At 45.3% G+C, this 21,523-nt stretch overlaps 1 protein-coding gene across 1 annotated transcript in view; it reads left to right on the top strand.

Annotated features, from left to right (window-relative positions):
- The window catches only part of LOC306743902 (serine/threonine-protein kinase WNK2), a gene marked incomplete at both ends in the record, with an annotated part of 41,020 nt that overhangs the window by 6,331 nt on the left and 13,166 nt on the right, over window positions 1-21,523 (top strand). Inside the window, 11 exons of the mRNA XM_079226465.1 lie at window positions 9,894-10,066; window positions 10,158-10,378; window positions 10,495-10,652; window positions 12,420-12,508; window positions 13,725-13,944; window positions 15,878-16,154; window positions 16,246-16,361; window positions 16,686-17,585; window positions 18,160-19,272; window positions 19,397-19,435; window positions 19,939-20,124. Of these exons, the coding sequence (XP_079082591.1) occupies window positions 9,894-10,066; window positions 10,158-10,378; window positions 10,495-10,652; window positions 12,420-12,508; window positions 13,725-13,944; window positions 15,878-16,154; window positions 16,246-16,361; window positions 16,686-17,585; window positions 18,160-19,272; window positions 19,397-19,435; window positions 19,939-20,124 (3,492 nt within the window). The remainder of the gene's footprint in view (window positions 1-9,893; window positions 10,067-10,157; window positions 10,379-10,494; window positions 10,653-12,419; window positions 12,509-13,724; window positions 13,945-15,877; window positions 16,155-16,245; window positions 16,362-16,685; window positions 17,586-18,159; window positions 19,273-19,396; window positions 19,436-19,938; window positions 20,125-21,523) is intronic.

The raw sequence follows: 21,523 nt of genomic DNA, 5'->3' as shown, positions 1-21,523 counted from the left end.
CCTCGTGTCCACATTCAGCTGCACTTGCAAAATAAATCTGCGCACCGTGGCAATTGTTGCTTTTTTAAGCTCGCAATGAATGCAACCCGCGCCACGCCGTTGCAGTGGGACGGGAAACAGTGTTTCCTACTTGTGTTTCACATGATGTACAATGATGGTGTGAGGAAAGAAACAAACTGCTACTGGTGCTCACAGTAATAAAACAAAAAAAGGTCGCAAAATGTGCCTTAATAATGGCAGTCTGGAGCCCTGGTCAGAGAGCTGGTGTTGTTTTCACTCCGAGTCTGTGGAAAGATGTGTTTAAGGAAGTGGGAAATTGGCCATTTGGCGTTGCGGTTGGTGTGATCCTGTCGCAGGTTGCTCTCCAGTTTAAAATGTGGTACATTTAGAGGCTGTAATTAGTGGTGATGTTGCACCAGGCTGACTTGTACGGAAAGGTGTTTAATAGCTATATTATGTTCACCGTGGGCAAAACGTGTCGCTACTAGAAAACCAGTTAGTCTGTTCTACCATGCAGCACTCTCTTCTTCATCATCTCCTTCACCTCCTGCAGAAGTTGTCCTATACTGCTGTCTGATTCATCCTGCGGCACCTAATGTCGAGAGTTATGATTTTATTGGCCAGCGCTGTTAAGATGGCATATCCTCCTGCTATGTTTTCTTTTTATCGGCGGCGTCCCTGGAGGAGTAGTTACTGTTACAGTTTGCAATTTGATGCATTTTACTCGGCACAAAGTTTCGGGAAAAAACGACCGCTTTTTTAATCTCCATGCAGAAAAAAAGCCTCCTTGCTTGGGTTTTGCCTGTGTTGTTTAGTCTGGTTCAGGGTATCATGCTGAACCAATGCTGTCTCTCTGGCACACTGCAGCGGCTGATGAAATGGTCAAGGGAGGGGGGTCGGCCAGGCCGCCCAGTTCAGCACAGGACATCTCTACTCTCCTCTTCTCTGCCTCCTAAGTGATGCGGGAAAAGGGGGCGCATGGGCAAGACTGCCCCCGCTCACACACTCGTCATCTACATGCCAATTAGCACATTTGTCAATATTTTTCTTCAGCATTTGGGGTAAATTCCTTGGTATCATAGCACCACAGCTATTTATAGCTAGCTGTGTTGACTACTCTCAGGTTTTTAGAATGGGTCCTCTGTGTGTTACCATTATGTGTGTTTGGTGTCTGTGTTTGCAGGAGGTACATGATAAATGAAAACATTAGAAAACATGGCCTATTTAGATTTTTGCGGCTTGAATTTAGAAAAAATAAATATAGAGTTGCAGCTCGACTGAAGAGGAGCACAAGGAGAACCGTGTGACAAGGGTGCTGTGAATCTCTGTGACTTCCCCTGTTACCGGGGAGTGGGAGGTTAACGGGTCTGTTTGCTGTGTGCGTCTGATCCCAAAACACTGAGGTTTCCCCCAGAATGTTTTGTGAGTTTTTAAGTTTGGGATTGGGCACCTTATCTTGGATGATAGCCTAAACGGTAATCACTCTTATTTACTCCGCCAGGTGTAAGTCTGGGGAGAGGTTATGTGTTTGGCTGAGTGTGTGTGTGTGTGTGACTGTGTGTGTGCGTCTGTGAACGAACAAGTGTGCACCACTGTTGCACATTTTGCTCCAGCACACTACATGATATTTCGGGTGGCCAGTTATGGCTGCAGGGTCAAGGACCTCTCGTGGTTCCGGTGACTCGCGCTTTCTCAAAACATCTATGAAACCTGTTTTATGTTGTTATTGACTGCCTGCGTGCTCCTCACTCACCGCTCTCAACTGGCTGGTAGGAGCATTTAGCGACGGCACAGCCGAGTGCATCGCCGACCTGCAGCCAAAAACTCAGTGGGGTGGAAACAGTTTGCTCACCGGTAATGTTCTGGACGGTGTGTTTGGCTAACTGAGATACCAGTACACGCACTGCTGTACCCCGTCACCACTCAGCCTCTGCTAGGCTGTTTACCTTCGCGTTTTGGCACGATTATATATAGTTTGTATTATGAGACGACTTCGAGTCCATTGCTTTTACAGCGATACATCTCCGCTTCTCTTGGAGTTTGAATGATGTTTTTACAGCATTGGTTGTTGCAGACACACCTGGCACTCCACTGAGTGAACATTTCTAGTTGAATATGTGTATATTCAATGTTTTTATTTTATGTTAATGGAGGAGGTCATTGGGTCATCTGTTTCAGAGCGTCTCTAAGATTGGAGCCCAGACAATGCACAAGCCTGTCTTTATTACTATCTGCTTTAGTGCTGAAGGGATTACTCAATTAATGGATTATTTTAATCAAATCGCAAACAATGTCATACATTCTTTGGTTCCAGCTTCTCAAAGGCAAGGAGCTCCTACTCTTCTCTGGTTTATGTTACATTGAATATGTTTGAGTTTTCGACTGTCAGATGGACAAAACCTTGGGCTATGGTAAAGCGTTTAAATGATTAATCCATAACTAATGCCACATTGCTTTTTTCCCGGCTTGTCTGAGTTGCCGACGCGGATTTCGTCAAACAGAAGAGGGCTCCTGAAGGGGAAGCTTTAACACTTTAAGTTCAACTGTAAAATATATTGTACTTCATTGCATATCTTTGTCATAACCCCTCACCAAATTTGAGAAAAGAATTATAATATTGCCAGAAACTTAGTCATTTGATTAAAAAAAGAAAAAGCTCCTCCTATCTCGGCATCATTCAGGCTCTTAACAATGTGATCAGTCAGCAGTTGTCTTGGCCTTTGTATACAAAGTATTAGTCTCTTGAAGAGACAAGTGTGTAATCAGAAGTTTTTGTTTCTTTATCTCTGAGTCAAAGAACCATTTGTTTGTCAGCCCACGCATTTAGTCTGTGACGAGAAAGAGGTTAACCGGAGGTTCGTATGAGCTAATCCACATTGGCTAACTCCAAGTCTCAATCAGCCAGGCAGACGCACAGTTACACACTTTAACACCTATACAACAAACTTTCACTGCGGCTAGTTTTAAGTCATGAGTGCAGCGTTGTTGTTCTCCTGTTTCTTTCCTGTTAACTCAGGGTTCTGTGGGTGTGGTGGTGTCTGCTATACGTCTCCTGACCTCTTCCCCCTCATTTCTCTGAGCTCACTCGGGTCACACCCAAACAGCAGAATAGTCATTTGTCTAAAAGCAGATTTTGAGGCAGCAATGTTATCAAGGAGGAGCATGAAAGGTCGCAACATCATCGGAAGATGACCAGCAAGTGATATACGTTGATAATAAGACAAGGTTGGCTGATGCGTGCACATTTTTGATGTCCTCTGTTACTCCCAGCATTCCCTGTCCAGGTTTAAAATGTTATGCCGTGAAAGGATTGGGATGTTTAAATTCCCCTCCTGACGATATTGCTTTAAGAAAAAACAACTGCTGAAGAGAGAGAGAGAGAGAGAGACTCTTAGTTATAAATATCTACGGACTGGAAATGCATATGTTGCAATACCCATATGTATCAGTAAGCATTATTTTACAGAAGGGCACGCGGAGATCAATAAATCAGATTAGGCAACTGGTGGTAACTGTCCTTGTACGGTCCGCCACCGTTGACGGTCATGTTTATATTTTGTTTCCTTTGCCAAAGCCCCGATGATTCAGCTGAATTGCTCTGATAGTTTTGTGCAACTACTCTTTCTGGATTGCACAGCTTACAAATCACTTTGCTCATCAAAAATAGTCCTCATTATTTCCAAGTTTTTATCTCAAGAAATAGTTGGCTTCAATCCATATTTGTTGGCATGTGGCTTTTCAAAAACGACATATTCACTGCAGTTTACTCTACCGCATGGTACTGTTTTAACGGTGGCGGTCTAGCCGCACCATGAATCACATTTATATAACCACAATAACACAAAATCAGACATACACTAGCATGTTGTTTTTATTTGTTTAATGCGCTCCAACAATGCAAGGACGCATAGAGAAAGCGTGAGGGGAAAAAGAAAGCGAGAGACTGAATATATATTTCCCGTCATACCTCCCAAGCCTACTGTGCCCTAGCTCGGGTGTAGAGTGGCTTCATCGCAGGGTAACGGTGAAATAGAGATCCCGGAGTGACCGCCACAGCTGCCGGTCAGTCGTGACCGATGGGACGCCGTTCAGCTGCGGGCCGTCTGCTGGCTCTGGGCTCGCCCTGCACCAGCTTCTGTTAAGCCAGCGCTGCCACAACCCTCATCTGTTATTGAGGACGGGCGCAGAGGGCGACAGGGCGGCCGAGCAATGTTGCACGCTTCCTTAAGCCGAGCAAACCTCCGTGTCCCATTGTTCCCAGCATCCTCATTGTTGAAATGTCTCAGCTGTGAGTAAGACGCAGCTTTTTTGGGAGGTGGTGTTCAGTATCATTCTGACCACTAGTAAGGAGAATCACTCTGCAGGGATTGATAAAGCATCACATTATCATTGTGACTGGACCTCAGCTTTTCATTGCAGTGTTATAAAGTTATACTAATTCCTGGTGGCTGTGTGGGTTCAGTGTGGCCAGCTATGTGTGTGTCTGTGTGTGAGTCTTAACTTTAAATAGCTTCCTGATTTCAACAGAGTCCACTTTTAGTTTGTTTTTAAGTACATCCTGGAGGGAAATATTTTCTTTCTTAATCTCCTCAGCCAAGTCTTCGAGCACACTGGGTTTAGCTGTCTAGCTTTTATAGTAGAGGTTGTTTGAAAATACTGTAAATCGCTGTCACACAATTGTTGCTAAACCCAAATGATGCTAATCGGCTTCTTGTTAACCAAGGATCACGATAAAGCCAGGTTATGGGGGGATCGGAAACTGTAATTAGGAACACAAAGCTGTGCAGAGAGACCAAGTCGACATTAATTTTATTTTTTTGAGCGTGTAATTTTGCTGTTCTGATTAGGACTAATGATGAAACCTGTTGCCCTTGCAGTAACTGTACTTCATTGGGTTGTGCAACTGATTTTTTGAGATTTTAATATTGGGTAAGAACCTACATTGAACAGACTGGGTGCTGTCTAGATGGAGAAGTGGGTCAGCTGCTTGGTCATTTTATAGATCCATCTGGGCCGAGGTCCAAAAACATTATGGTCTTTTAGATTTTTTTTATGAGAGAAAAAAGCCTGTTATCTTTGCCTCTGTGCTCTGCTGCCTTCATTTTCTCTATGCTGTGTGTTCAAAGCATTAAGCAAAAAGTAAGGTTTTTATTAATTTTTTCATCATACTTTTCTGGGATGATAATAATGATCCAGTCCAGCATAATGTTTGTCATATAAGACGGATTGATTTGGATCATTTAACAACCTTTTATTTGTTGAAAAATAAGGGCCCATTAATACAAGAGACTAATCAACATAATAATTACATTTTGCTCATCACATAATTCAGAATATCAGTGATTTATCAACCCGGATTCTGATGTTTAGTCATTTTCATTAATTTGGCTGTTTTGTATGCCATGTTTTACAGTGACTAGAAAGTGGTTATTGTCTATTTACCTACTCTAAGCCGACTGAAATCTGTATTTTTCAAGGCTGAAGGCCACACTCTTATATGTAATTTTCGATTATGAGATGTGAAGAATCCGTCTCGATAAATGCCATGACTCACCTTTTTTTTGCATCTTTCGCAGACAATTTGTGGTTGATGCGGTGTGTGTGATGACAAATGGTGTGTGTGTGTGTGTGTGTGTGTGTGTGTGTGTGTGTGTGTGTGTGTGTGTGTGTGTGTGTGTGTGTGTGTGTGTGTGTGTGTGTGCTCTCCCACTAGGGGCAGTCTGATTCTATTAGGGGATATATCGATAGTAGACACTCGTCCTGATATAAACCCCCTCAATCACTTTGGCACTTAGCCAGAATTCTTTTGATTCAAGCAAAAAATCAGTGAACTTTTTTTTTTTTTTACTCACAAAATATGATTTTTATGCTTCTGTTCATGGCAGAAACTCCAATTAAATGGTAAATCATTTCACATGCTCTTTTTAGGCCCTCCAAACACAAGTACTAACAAGTACGAGTAGAGAGCTATGATAATAAAACGGTTATTAAATGAAAGATGCTCATTGTTTGAATGTTTTATGTTGGTGTGTGTGTGTGTGTGGGGGGGGGGTTCTCTACATGAGTTTGAGAATAACAATGATATTGTTATTATAATAAAAGGCTAATAATCAAGCTTAACTAGCGACGCCGACTACATTAAAACAGCCTTAAAACAAAAAAAAAGGACCACATCACACTCTTGAATTATAAATAATCTAGTGAAAAGCTATTTATGTACCAAGGGGTCACCACGTTCACCAATAGCATGGTGGTTTCTTTATGCAGTTTGATGCACTTTGAAACTCAAAATGTATTGTGTAAGTGTCCAGATACATTTTGGAACTTAAAAATAGACTTGACCACATTTTAGCTAGCTTTTGGTGATATCTTTAATATGCTGATCATAGATTCTTGGCAGTGAAACATTGTTTTTATTTAGTTTGAACGAGATGCCACTCTTTCCAGTACTTTTGAAAAGAATGGAAGGTTTGGTTGACAGTATTTTTTTTTTTTATTAGGATTTTGGCTTTTTTCTTTTAAAGTATAGACTTTACCACAGAAGACATAAAGCTAGTGGGGCACAATGGTAGTGGTAGGAGACAAGTTAACACTATTTAGCATTGTAGGTTTAAATTATTGCAGTTAAAAGGTTTAGAAGCTGGTGTTCCTAAGAGAGTGAGGCTCTGTCCTCACACATTTTCAGACTTGGGTCAACATATGAATATTGCAGACGTAGCTGGAGACGAGGAACAGATTTTTGCATGTAATCAAATCCCCTTTCCTGCAAAAGAAACCTCATGGAGTCAAGAGCCGTAACGGATGAGCAGCGACAGTCGGCTGGTTTTGGGGAAATCTGGTTACGAAGTGAAACAAAGGATTGTGTTTTATTTTAAGCGAGATTATATGATGCTTTTGCTTGTAATGTAATTCACATTCATGCCATAAGAGGTAGTAAACTGGTTTTGATTGACTCTCCGGTCCCCTGCCAGCCTGCTTCATAGCACATGTTTCCTCAGGAAAGCTCGGTGTAGAAAAATGTGACTTTCGAGTTCTTTATTCGAGGTGCAGCTGAATCCAGAAGACTCAAAAAAAGCTGCGTTCAGGTCACTGAGTCGATAGCAATCTCTCCACAATACGGGTGCTTTCTTCCTAAATGGACAGCATGCATCAACGATGACATGTGACATTACGCCAGGAACTTGATTTGAACACATAGTTTTGCAATAACATGGTGTACTAAGCCTGCAAACTTCCCAGGACTAATGTTCTAATCTATTAGCTGGTCCCATATGTCTGTGTCACCTGTGTGAGCTACCAGGGCCGGGGGAACTAATCTAGTCCTGCACACAGACGTAAGGGGTGGCAGCAGAGTCGAACACGGCTTTATAGATTGCTTCCTGATAATGTCACAATCTATTTACCCCGTATGGTTTTCTCTGTGTGTGTGTGTGTGTGTGTGTGTGTGTGTGTGTGTGTGTGTGTGTGTGTGTGTGTGTGTGTGTGTGTGTGTGTGTGTGTGTGTGTGTGTGTGTGTGTGTGTGTGTGTGTGTGTGTGTGTGTGTGTGTTAACCTCGCCTATGTGGCTCCACATTCTCCAGCTGGGCCTTTTTCTTTAGCCATGTGTGTAGTACCGGCTCCACACGTTTCTGACAACATTCATGCAGCGTGTTTGCAGCACTTTTGTGATTTTTCAAATGTCATGAAATGATGAGTCACACTGGTCAAAAAGCTCACAGCCCTCACAGTAACCGTGAAGCCGATGAATCTCATTTGTCTGGCGCGTGCCTCTTGGGAGTGCCGTTCTTCTGGTGTCTGTCTCCGTGTGCACATGTATCCGTCTGTGTATCCCGTCCACGCTGTGCACAAACGCCTCTGAAATATATATGCAGAAGCCCCAGTAGAGAGAGAGAGAGAGAGAGAGAGAGAGAGAGAGAGAGAGAGAGAGAGAGAGAGAGAGAGAGAGAGAGAGAGAGAGAGAGAGAGAGAGAGAGAGAGAGAGAGAGAGAGAGAGAGAGAGAGAGAGAGAGAGAGAGAGAGAGAGAGAGAGAGAGAGAGAGAGAGAGAGAGAGAGAGAGAGAGAGAGAGAACGGAAGTGGGAGAGCGAACGGAGGTGTCTGTGGGGAGTTTGATTGGGACTCTGGGGAAGTGCTCTGCGGTGGGGGTAAAGGGGTTATTTACGAACAGCTGCGGGATTCCTGAAAGACGAATGCCGAGATGATGAGAAGGAGGAGGGAGTACGAAAGATAAAAGGATAATGTGGGAGGAGGAGAGCGAGAGTGTCGTCTAAAGGGACGGAAAGCTGCTCTCTCTTCCTCCTCTTAAACCTGTGGTTCAGGTAAACTTCAGTCCATGTGCTGCTCTTATGCAGCAAAGAGCGCTGGGGGAGAACCCAGCCCAACTCGGGCGGCACCAGCCCTCCACTGCTCGGCTCGCCTCAGTCGAAAAGGTTCTCTGCAGAACTGAATTATTCATGGGCCTTTAGAAGAGTGCAGTGAAAATCCCCACCCCCCACACACTTGCACACAAAACCTAATAAGTCACATTCACACACACTCGCACCATGCTTTATCGACACATCATCTCATTCCTCAACACGTTGCATCGTGCCTCATAGTTAATTTTCAGGTTATTCAAGCTGATTTAGTATGTATTGTGCATTTTCATCTCGCAGGGGAGGGGGTTCACGGCGGTTGAATAATTGAACAGATTTAATCTCGCAGCGCTGTGCTCTTCGCATTCCACCGCCGGTGTCGTCCGTCTTCTGCGAGGGGCGGGGTCGTGCTTCCAGTCCACGCTAAGTGCCGAGCGTGCGTGCGCGTCTGTTACATAAGTCGCTGCTGTGGCGGAGAAACAAAGAGGGGAATCGCAGTAAAGAACCCCCTCGGCGCTATACCGCGAGTCGGATGCTCTCGGAGCGGGGGTCAGGCTTCACGGAGAACTGGAAAAGGGGAAGGGGTTGAGCGGGATCGCTTACAGAGGGGGTTTCTGTGTGTGTGGGGGATGTCTGCTTTCGGAGGAGGGAGTGGTTGGTGTTAGGGGTGCAGAGATGGATTGCAGATGTGGGGGTGGGGGAGTAAAGGAGCAAAAAAAGGTAGTGGAAGAGAGGGGGAGCAAGCAAGTGAAGGAGATGGAGAAAGATGAAAGGGATCAATGACATGTAACCTTTAGCTGCAGTGGGCGGTGGGTGGGACTATGTTAATGTCCCAGTTCTTTAGTCACCCTTTTAATGTCTTTCTCACAGCCTCTCTGTGAGTGAGAGGTCACATCTGACTGGTATTAAACAGCATAAGTTAAGCTTTTACAAGTCACACATTACTAGACAACAAAAAACAACAACAAAAAATTCAATATATAACGGCATAACAACCAACTATACGAACAATCAGACAGAAAAACACGGACATAAATTGAACATAAATTGAACATAAATTATCATCCTCCATATTGAACCTACTATAACAATTGTATTTATCTCATTCTTACCACCATTTTATTTTCAATTCATACAGGCCACTTGTCGAATGTCTAAAAATACCTTTTTAACAAATTTCACACGCATGCATGATATTTAGGCTGAATCTTTTTACTGCCTAAGAAAGCCACTGATCTGGATTATTTCCAAACACACACACATACACTGTTTTCTGCTTTGATACACATATGGTCGAATTAAAGATTTGTATAGGACTCAAAGACTGACACTAACCTCCCTCTCACTCACTCGTTCTTTCCCATTTGCTGAAAACATACTGTATGCATGAATTTAAAATGTGCAGGGAAATGACTTCAGGGTAAAAAAGCCTCTTCCATCTGGTAGTTCCTGCGAAGGAAATATGTTCAAACAAGTTATCTCATCATTAGGGCATCATATTAATTTTTTCTTTCTGCTGCATCTGTCGTCTTTCCTCTAGGATCGCAAGCTGTCGAAGGTGGAGCGCCAGCGCTTTAAGGAGGAGGCCGAGATGCTGAAGGGTCTTCAGCATCCCAACATCGTCCGCTTCTATGACTTTTGGGAGTCGCCCCTGAAAGGGAAGAAGTACATCGTGTTGGTAACGGAGCTCATGACGTCAGGAACGCTAAAGACGTGAGTGCAGTTGAAGGCTAAACACACCAAACACAACACAATCGAAACTCCTTTCATTGTCGGGTAATGCGTTTCCCTTTCCTTCTTGCAGCTATCTAAAGAGGTTCAAGGTAATGAAGCCAAAGGTGCTGAGGAGCTGGTGCAGACAGATCCTGAAAGGCCTTCACTTTCTGCACACCAGGACCCCTCCCATCATCCACAGAGACCTCAAATGCGACAACATCTTTATCACTGGACCGACCGGCTCGGTCAAAATAGGGGATTTAGGACTGGCAACGCTCAAGGCGGCTTCCTTTGCTAAGAGCGTCATAGGTAAGGAGGCTTTGAAATGTAACCGAGCGGATTAATTAAATTAATTAATTAAATTAAAATTATTATTATTATTAATTAAAATTAAATGACACATCCGTTGGGTATTTTCTCTTCAGGCACCCCAGAGTTCATGGCTCCAGAGATGTATGAAGAACACTACGACGAGGCCGTGGACGTCTACGCCTTCGGCATGTGTATGCTAGAAATGGCCACCTCGGAATACCCCTACTCCGAGTGTCAGAACGCTGCTCAGATATACCGCAAAGTCACGAGTGTGAGTACTGATGCTGTGCTTTTTTTCTTTAGTTTAAATTTAGGGAGACGTTCAGTGGCCCAAAATGATAACGGACAAAGACTAAAAAGGTGCAATCAGTAAAGTTAGATCTCTGCTAGGTGTGTCTGCTGTTTATTGAATGAATGCACTATTAGCAAACCCCCGTTTAAACACCAAAGTCGCTGTAAAACACACTTCATTTCTATTTAAACGCAAGCGGTGATGCATGCAGGCCATCGGCTCATTTCATACAATCTTAGCTAAATAAAATAAAACTCGTCTGGCCACGTAGCGGCGGCTGAATGGCGGCGATGTACTCAGCAACTTTTAGCTAAACACACCGTCCATAAACAGTAGAAGTGAGCTAACTGTTTTAGGGGTTGCAGCAGTCAAGAGGTATTAAGCAGTGTGTGTGCTGGTAGTTCTCTTAGCTGTGTTTGCAATAGTACCATCAAGTGTCCATACATCAATAACAAAACGGTCACAGATATTCTCCGAGCACTCATACAGTTTAACTCCAACTGTGTTTACAGCAAAAAGTGGTGTTTACGCTCCAGTCTTCTCGAAGAGGCCTTGCTCGTAGCATCCTGTAATATCTCTGAGTCATGCTGAGTGAACCTGTGAGAGAGGGTGCAATGATGTCAGGGATGTTTTTAAGCTGCTTCTCCATATAATGAGTCCAGAGAGTTTTTAATTGCATGAATGCAGCATATCTGTAGAGTACAAGATCTGCTCCTTTTTCTTGTGGGAAGAATCTAATGAGCCATATGGAGTCACAGAGGGAGTCCAAGTATTCTTTTGTTTTTTTTAGATAAAGCCCACAGGGCTGTGTTCCATTCCTTTTTTCAATGAGTGTGTGTGTCCCTGCAAGCAAACCGTGCTGCAAATTGTTTTTAGATTAAGGAGTGTTTAAAGTCATGATAGTGCTTCCTGATTTGACGAAGGCTATTGATTTTCCACGCTTGAGAATTGGTGCTGTGGAAACCTGAGATATGACTCTCACCTGCTGTTAAAAAAAATAAAAAAAGACAGCCTGCGTTAACAGCAGCATCGGTGCTGCTGTTTCTCGGTACTGTTCTCTGCATTGCTACTGTGTGCATGTTAGAGTACCCTGCAGGGACCACTGCAGGATATTAATAGGAGATTGATCAAAGAGAAACCCTGATAGCTTTAAACTACTCCCTGAGCACATACTGCATGTAGCGTCATAACCAGTTGGAATGTTAATCTGGATGATGCATATATTTTATAATTTAGATGGAGAAAGTGAGGTCAGAGTGTTGAGCAAAGAACATTTTGTAGTTGCAAAAAATCCACCAATTTAAAAGTAAAACCCAAATGTTTATGAAAGAGTATAAAAACGTCTCAAGCCCCTCCTGCTGTCCATCCATATGCTCCGGATGTTCTGAACAGTCCATGTTAATTCTGTCTGAAAATTGAGACGCGTGTTGCCATTAAACTATATTTCGGGGTCCGTGCTGAGCTCTCGGATGAAAGAGAGATTAACTGTGCTGCAGGAGTGGTTTGAGAAATTTCTTTGGGGGTTTTATGCCTTTTGGAATCCAGTGCGACAGACATGGATTGAAGCTGACCACAGCTGCCATGCTCTGTCAAGGTTGACGAGCCTACAGGGTGTGAGTGTCCGATACTTAAAAGATCAGATTTCCGGGTGACAAAATCATCCCCGTGTTCTCTTTTTCTTTTGTTTTCACGGCGTGTCGTCAGAATTTTGTTTTTATAATTCTCTTTTTTTTTTTTTCTCCTCAGGGGGTGAAGCCAGCCAGCTACAACAAGGTCATGGATCCTGAAATCAAGGAGATTATTGGGGAGTGCATCTGCCAAAAGAAAGAGGAGCGGTGAGTGACTGTGCCCGTCACTGTCCAGTGTCCGGCCAATGGAGGCCCACAAGGTGCCCTCGTATCTCCCATGCCTCGCCTCACCTCCCCTGCTTCAGTGCCGTGGCGCTGACAGTTGGCCTTCTCAGCAGCGCTGCAGTCGTCCCACCATATCTGCAGGGCGTCTCTCAATCTCCGTTACATAATTAGTTTGTGTACAGAGGGGGAAATAACCCTTAATTAGCCTCCAGTGGCTTTTTTTTATTTATTCAAGTGTGATTGGGTTCAGTGAATGACTTCAGTGAGTGGCTCTCTGTCAACGGCAAAGGTAATCCATGTCCATGTATGACGTAATTACTAGAGGTCGCACGCGCGCTCCAGCCATAAATTAGTGAATTACGATCAATTAATTTGGCCCATTTTCAGTTTATTTCTCCCCACAAAGTTCTCTCTCAAACGTACAACACAACGCTCTCTTCGACCAGGATACCTGACAGGCAGACATGGAGGAAAATAAATAATTCAGCGGTTACTTTTTTTTTCTTTTATAAGTGCCGTTCTCCCTTCCATATAATCCAACCACGTTACTATCCATTGATGAAGAGAAATCACACACCGTAGGATCCTCAGGAGCAATGCATAGTGCACTTTATACACTGATTGTGCAATACTGTTGTCATATTGTTGTGCCTTGTTTTACATATTTTCTTATACTATTAGCATTTATAGCAATGTTTTTTTTTTTTTGGTATTCTTAACCTAGCAAAATAAGTTTTTCATTGTACAGGGTAACTGTCTGTTATCTGTGCATATGACAATAAATAACAAAATCTTGAAATATGCACAACCATACAAGGTTTGTAAGAGTGGCATCTAACAATGTAACGGGACGCGCAACAGAATTAACCGAAACTCCACGGGGAGAGAGAGATATAGTGGAGGGGAACCGGCGTGCAGAGACGGCACATTTTCAAATCTAACTCGATGCATTGAGGGTTTCGTTTTAACCAAATACATGTGAACAATGGAAAGAAGGCAGTTTTGGTGGGTTTGAATGAAGTTTAAACCACCTGAACACGTCTCACAGCTGAAACTGCAGGGGCGACACCCCCCACCCCTCCCACACACACACACACGCACGCACGCACGCACACACACTACAGTGACAGAAAAGAGCCAAACGCGCCTTAAAATAACAGTAAAAAAATATAAGTGCCGTTGTTGTTCCTTCTCCCAGCTACACCATCAAGGAGCTGTTGAACCACGCTTTCTTTGCCGAGGACACGGGCGTGAGGGTCGAGCTGGCCGAGGAGGACGATGGTAAAAAGGACTCGATAGCCCTGAAACTTTGGGTGGAGGACCACAAGAAGTTAAAAGGGAAGTACAAGGAGAGTGGAGCCATCGAGTTCACGTTTGACCTGGAAAAGGAGGTCGCTGAGGTCGTGGCTCAAGAAATGGTGAGTGAATATTTGACGGTATAACTTTTTTGATACGTGTAAAATGTTTTCAGATAAATCTGGATTTGGATTCCTTTCGATTTTTCTTTTATATACTTTGTCATTATTGTTACATTATAAGTCCACCTTTTAAAAATATGGCTTCTAGACACGGTTCAAATCCTCTGGCTAATTTCAAATGATGTCCTACATTAGCTTTAACCCGTGCTGGTTATGCATGTTGTCACGCTTTGCATTGCATTGGTGTGTTCTGGCTGCTGGCATTGCTCATGTCTCATCGTTGGGGAATGCATTCAGATGCAGATTGTCAGAGATAACGTACTCTGATCTTCCAGGACTTTTTTTTTTTTTTTTTTCGTTTTATTTACATGCTTTTCTCCAGTGAACACTATCAGATAAGGCACCCACGGGCCCTGCAATGAAAACCTGGCTCAGACAAACTCCATGATTATACCAACCCTCAAACCTTTAAAAACACTCATCAAACATTCTGCAGCATCATGAAATTATTTATTGGGGAATGGGATTAAAAGAGCTTGAGTTAACACCGCTCGGCTTCAGATGGAGAATAGACACAGCCATTGCCAGGCTTTGTTTTATTTTAACAGGCATAAACAGGTTTTGATGGAAAAACTAAAATGGTTACATCAGAAATACTAGAGACCAAGTCTTCAGTGTAACATCTAAAATCAGGATCTTTTCTTTTTTTTAAGACTATTTCCAGTGCTCTTGCTTTAAAACATGCTTGTGCATCACGTGTAGTAAAGGAGTGAGGTGTGTCAGCTGTACATTAATCACTGTCCCTCAGATTATACAAAAAAAGATGTGTTTTGTTTAATACTCCCGCAACCTTTCCAATGAACAAGAGCAATAGACGTGTTTCCATTCACAAATTATTATAAAAGCTGTTTGGAAACGGCACAATCTGACTCCTCTGTTGCAGAAAAAGGTTTTTTTTTGTTGCCTTTGTCGGAAAAAAAAGAGTTGGTGTTTTTCAAAAGGTTGCTTGAAATTTGCTCTGCAACATGACTAGTGAGGGACAACCTGCTTTTTTTGGCCTTCTGTTTTTCTGCCTCTTGTTTTTAACAGAGTCTTTTCATTGTTGCTCTCTCTCTCTCTCTCTCTCTCTCCCACACACATCTCTTCCACTCTCTCTCGTCTGCACTCTCTCCCTCTATTCATCGGTTGTGGCCTTGACCACACTGTTACAGCGGCCTTCATTTTTTTATTTCCCAGCATCACAATCGCCTTGGGCATGAGGGCAGACATGTGATTGGAGGCCAGCGTGCTCACATGTCGAGTCGCTCCTCGTCCACTCTAATGACTCATTTCTCTGCAGACGAGCATCGTGAGAGACGCCAGTAATGGACCTGCATCTCCCTTTTTTTGTTTGGTCATTTATTCTGACTTGTGTGCTAATTGTGCCTAATTACCATGCACACTGTGCTTTATGCAGCACATTAGATGAATGAGCACCACTTTAATTGGTTTTAAGTTGCACAAAATATGCGCAAAATAACTGCTTTAGTATTTTGTCTGTACTGCTGAATAGTGTCGTCTACTTTCGGATGGAGCTAAAGCTTTGTATCCAATTTAAACATAGTTCTATGTTTTTGTTATCCGCTTTTAGTTTTGAGACAGAATTGGATTTATGTTTTGCATACACAACATGTGTTCTTTGCATTGTGTCTTCATCTTTTGTTCTTTGCAGATGTAAAGCTCCAGACACTTCTGTTGTGAACAATGAGTCCGGCTGCTGACAAAGGGAATACTTCCCCACTGCTCTGATCCCCCTTGAAATAGATTTTTCTATTCCTTCCTTCTCTCGCTCTTTTCCTTCTCCCTCGCTCAGTGTGCTCTCTCTTCTCTCACATGCTCCATGCTAAAAATATCCTGGAAGTCACGCTCTCCCCCCCTTCTTTCTTCTTGTCAGGTGGAGTCTGGCTTCTTCCACGAGAGTGATGCGAAGACTGTGGGAAAGTCGATCAGGGACCGCGTGGCACTGATCAAATGGAGGAGGGAGAGAACGGTGTGTGCCGCGGTTCCAGTGGATCAAGGTGAAGCGGGTCACAGGGTCCAGATGACGCAATCTCAGGGCATGGCTGCCGGGGCTGCACATGTAGGACAGCCCTCGTTGGAACCGGAAGAGCCGGAGGCAGACCAGCACAACAGGCTGCGTAACCTGCCAGCCAGTGCCACCTCGGTGACATGTAAGGGATTCTGTTCCCCCTCCACACACAAGCCTAATCTCTGACTTTTCATTTTTTTTAACGAGTGCATGATTTCTGTGCGTCTTTGCAGCAGACGGCACGCTCGATAGCGGCAATGGCTCCACTGTGTACTCGGACTCCCACAGCAGCCAGCAGAGTGTCCTCTACCAGTCCCTGCTGGAGCCTATTACTATGGCAACACAGCAGGTCTGTATCATGAACACGCACACACCCAGGTGGACCATGCACATTCAGATTTATCAAAATACACACACAGCCATTGCTCACGTAGCTTTGGAACTGAGCCCAGGCACAGCATCCGCACAGTCAACACATTTCTGGACATTTGCAGATCCGTCTTCACCTACAACAGTCGTGCATTTTAGATGCAAATGTTTTTCTCATACATTCATGTGTCCCTGCGAGCAAGTTTGTTCGTCCTCATTGTTTCCATACTGTTTCTTTTTACGGTTATGATTTGTTCATTTTGAGTAACCTGTGTTTTGCTTTTGCGTTGCTCCTCCTGATCAGTGCCAGAGCAGAAGCCCTTTTCTAACAGATCGTCCTCACTCCTGTGAAAAGGGAGAAGTTTGGGAGCCAACACTGAGCCCAGAGCTCAGGACCCGTATGGGAGCGGCAACCCGAAGAGGAAGCGCCCCGGTTATTGACACTCGCGGGGCGAACCACATCGCTCAACTCCACGCCCTCATTCAGTCACGGAGATCCATCAGTCCCACCCCGACGACCCCAGAGGTCCGTCTGGAACTCGACCCTCTGGAGCTTTACGCGGACGCCAAGGGCGGGTTCCCCTTCCAGAGTAGTCTGCCAGTACTGCAGGGCTTCCCCATCTCTCCGCCCTCTGAGTGCCGCCGCTTTAGCGACACCACCATCAGACCGCCGTCCGACGCCGCCGGCGAGATCTTGTCCCCGCCTGTGCCAAGTGAGCGAAGGCACTCTGACCTCAGCAGTCTCCTGGGTCTGACCGCGCATCATAGTCACCATTTTGCGGCGCACAGAAGCCACGTGTGCCAGGCTTGCCTCTCTTTGCTCCTTCTAAGGTCACGGGAAGGGAGCCACCGCCGGCTTTCTGCCGGCCTGCCAACACCCCACTGTCCTTGCGACTTAAGGCAAAACCCGTCCTCTGTTGGAGCGATGGCCGCCCAGTACGGACGGCTGAAAGGTTTGAGCGATTGCGCCGATTTCTCACTGCTGCAGCGGTCCCTGTTCAATATAATCGGCCGCAAAGCCGCCCCTTGTCCCGCCGCGCCCACGCAGGCCTCCCTGCTGCAATCCTCGGCCGCCCACGGGCCCGTACGCAACGACGGAGACGACTGCCTGAAGAGTCGCTTGCTGTGTGACGAAGAACCCGTCCAGGACTGCGAGGATAGACTCTGTGCCAGGGAGCAGCAAGTTACCAGAGCTGTGGGAGTGGTAGGTCACATTAGCAGACAAGTCGCTTTGGTTTTCCCAAACGGGGGTCAACAACTAAACCCAAATCCAGCCACTAGGAGATGAAGCATTACTCTGCATGGAGCTGGTGTTGATCTCCTCCTGAGTCTTGCTACCTGCGTAGCCTTCCAGAGCTTTCCTCCTTAACAATCATACGCTTGCTCATAATGGAGGACAATCGAACGATCTCTAATAGACCACGTTTCCCTGCTGATTAACCTTAACCAATCCCTTCTAGATTCTAACAGTTTCCTTTCTGCTTTACTGGCCCAATGCTGCACCTGTCTTGCTCCGTCGCTTGCCTTGGACAGACAGCCTATGATTGAAGGTGGTGGGGCGGATGTCTGATCTCCCTCCTCAGGGCCTCTCCTCCCATTTCTCCTTTGTGTCCTTTTTTTAGCGCACACCTGTCACTGCCTGCTCTTTGTTGCAACAGATGTTTCATTAACTTTTTTTTTTTTTTTTTTTTTTTTTTTCGTCATCCTGTCATTATACTTGTTTTATATAAAAATTATCGAGAGGGTCTGATTTGAATGTCTCTTGTTTGTGTCCCTAGGCCGGTTCAGCAGGTCACCACACTCAACCATCTGTACATGGCCTGCCGTCTTCCAGCACATCGGTGCACACGCCGCTGCAGTACCTCCAGCCTGGACAGAGTTACCCTGCTGCTCCATATGTTGGCCAACCAGCTCCAGCTAGTCTATGCTCAGTCAACATCCAGCATACAGTCAATGCTGCTGGCTACACAACCCCAAATGTGCAACAGAACCAAGTTGCAGCAAATATTTCAGCATCAGCAGTGCAGCAACATGTTGCACAGAGCTACCAAGCACCGGGCCACCAGCAGCAGCAGCAGCAGGCAACAGCGGCGAGCTCTTTGACTTTTCCCTTGAATGTGCAACAAACGTGTCAGAACTGCGTGGCCCCGACTCAACAACAGGCTCCCTCTGCATCGGGATATCCCACTCCGATTCAGCACCAACAGACTGCTGCGGCAGCGTCCGCCCTGCCAGCACAGCAGCCAGCACAAGGCTACCCTCTTGCATCTGTAGGCCCAACTGTTGCAGCCATGGCCCAGTGTCATCCGACACAAGCTCCCGGTGCACTGCAACACGTGCAAGCCGCAGTCAACCTGCCAAGTCAGCCGCCTGGTCCGAGCGCCTCCACACCAGCACTTTACAGCCAACAGATGCCGATTCAACAAGAGCACCAACTGAACACTCAGACCAACATACAACTAACGCATCATGCTGGGCAGGCTTACATTCAGCCTCAACTCCAGCACAGCCAGGAAACTCTGCACACCATGCACCAACAAATGGCACAACCGCCTACCCACCTGTCTCAAAGTCAGCAGCAGGGACACGCCCCAACGCTACAGAAGCACAGTCAGACAGCCATGCAGACCGCGGTTCCCCAACAGATCCAGGATGTATCCCAGTCTACAGGCCAACAGCTTCAGGCCCCAGCTTCTCAACTTCATCCGACAGCACCCCCAGGTGTGCAGGTTGACGCCACACACCAGAGTTACCCTGCGGTTGGTCTACCGGATGCGGCCTCGCAGAGCTACGCACATTCTGCCCTCAGCGCGCTGCAGCAGCAGCAGACTGCTCCGGCTCAGAGCCAGTACCTGTCCTCTGGTGCTCCACAGACCTACGGAGCACAACAGGTGAGTGTTGATGACCACTTGACGGGTATATTGTAGCAAGGCGGCATACATCGTGCACCAGTTTTAGAAGTTTTCATGTCTGTTTGCCCTCCTCTGACCTCGTCCTGTTTTCATTTTTCATCAGTTTCAACCGTATCTTTGCATCGCTGCTATCCTGAACCAGGTAGAACGCCTTTGTCTCAACACAATTTGTCAATGTTGGAGGGACAGAAACTAACGCACTTAAACAAGAAAACAGGATTATTTATATGGCAGTGCAGTTATTGCTTTTGGGGCTCCTCATAGTGTGGCGCCTGGTCCTGAAGTGGTGCAGCTGAATTGGAAGCAGCCGTGTTGGTGGACAGTAGGGTGAAGGAAAATATGAACGGCTCAACAGGAGTTTTCTCAGACGAGAGGCAACAAAGAGTTGATGGGAACAGTAATGAAAACAATAACATTGGTCTTAGCCGCTGCATCCGCCTGGCCTCCTGGGCTGCTCTGTGGTCCTCGGTGCTCCAGCATGTGCAGCTGATTCAGACTTATTCCAGGCTTAGGGACAGCATGGAAAATGTGAGCTATTCTGATCTGGGTCAATGGCAGGAAATGCAGATTTCCAAACGGAGAGATGAAACTGGAAGCTCCGCCATTATTGAACTTCCTCCCCCTTTTTTTTTTGTTGCTCTGTAGAATATTCCTGCTGGTCATAGCATTGCACAAGATGGACAGGGCCACGGGCAGAATCTCAGCCAGTCGGCTCCAAGTGCGCCAGCCCAGGTACCGCCTGCTCAACAGCCGATGGCTCAGGGAACTGTCCGCCAACAACTCCAACCTCTGCAGATTTCAAACTCGCTACCCCCAACTCACCTATCCCAGGTATTGTCTGTTCTCGCAGTGTGGTGGTCTGTTCCTTGTTGTTGTCCTATTCTGTGCCACGTTACGGGATTCTGTTTCTTGACTCGTACATTAAAAGGGTTATATAATAAATAATCTGTAGACGCTGATTCCATTTCCATAATTTCGTCGATTTTTTATTTTTTTTTCACTTTTATCGAACTTAACAAAATCATAAGTCTAATTTGAGGTCTAGCGTGATGTCAAAAACTGTGCCGATGTCCCGTTCTACATAAAGAAAATAAAACTTGAGATTTGGTCCCGCCCCCTTCCTCTTATAACAGCTGATCCTCATCAGATTAAAATAAATAATTCTCCCAAAAAAGCAAGCATTATTTGGAATATGAATATAAAATCCATTCATCTGGCAAAGGAATGTCTTTAGATCATACAAATAAATGATATGACATGATGTGTAATCAAAACAAATGATATGGCTCCAACATACAACTCTCACTGATATCTCACCTGGATAATACCCGTTCATTCTCCTTGTGTCTGAGATATTGTATGCCTCAGCAGCTTTTCTTTCTACCTTGGATTTTACAGACCGATAACAATATGTTGTCTTGATGCATCGTCCGCCTGTCTTTGTTCTTTGCGCTCTAGATTATTTGATTTTCCTCTGTTTCTTCCTTTCTTTTTTTATGTTCCCTTCAGTTTCCCTCACAGTATCCCACAATCCAGGTGATGACAGCTGTGACTGACTGTGACTCCTCCTACCCTCACTCCTGCAATGCCCCTCACCCTGCAGCCTCCTCTTCTCTCAATCACAGCTTCCTTTCTCCTGGACAGACTGTGCCCCCCTCTGTCGCCCCCCTTTCTCCTCTGCACATTGAAAACGTGTTAGCTTCACCCGTCCCGGTGTCCCTCATGCCTTCCCCCTCACCCGTTCTGGGTAAAGTGGGACCCGCATCCCCGCAGCACCAGCACCCCGCTGTTCTGCAGCAGAGCGTTAGAGCCGAAGCTTCTCATTCACTGTCTGCATTTATATCGGCACCAACCACCCACCCCTTACACACACACACTCTCCCGTGCCAGAACGCACACCTTCCCACAAATGGCGGCACTCAGCCTCTGATACAGGTAATTATGTTGGCTGCAGTGGAGGGCAGATGTTTACCAAGAGGGTGTGAACTGGAACCGTTGCTTGCATCGTAGTTTGCATCTAATGTTTTTATGGCCACTGTGCTGCTGTTCTGTGGCTAAAGGATGATCATAGTTTACACGTTAAAGTCACTGTGAGGAACTTTTAACTGGTTATGATTCATACCGATGCCTTTTTTATATGACCTACATAAGTAAACAAGGCCGATCTACATAGTTATTTTTTATGCGTGTCATCGGTTGGATTCTGCGCAAAATCCCTTCAGCTCAGACT

Source organism: Taurulus bubalis (genome assembly GCF_910589615.1).
Source record: "Taurulus bubalis genome assembly, chromosome: 11".
NCBI lineage: Eukaryota > Metazoa > Chordata > Actinopteri > Perciformes > Cottidae > Taurulus > Taurulus bubalis.
This window is presented reverse-complemented; position numbering and strand designations above follow the sequence as displayed.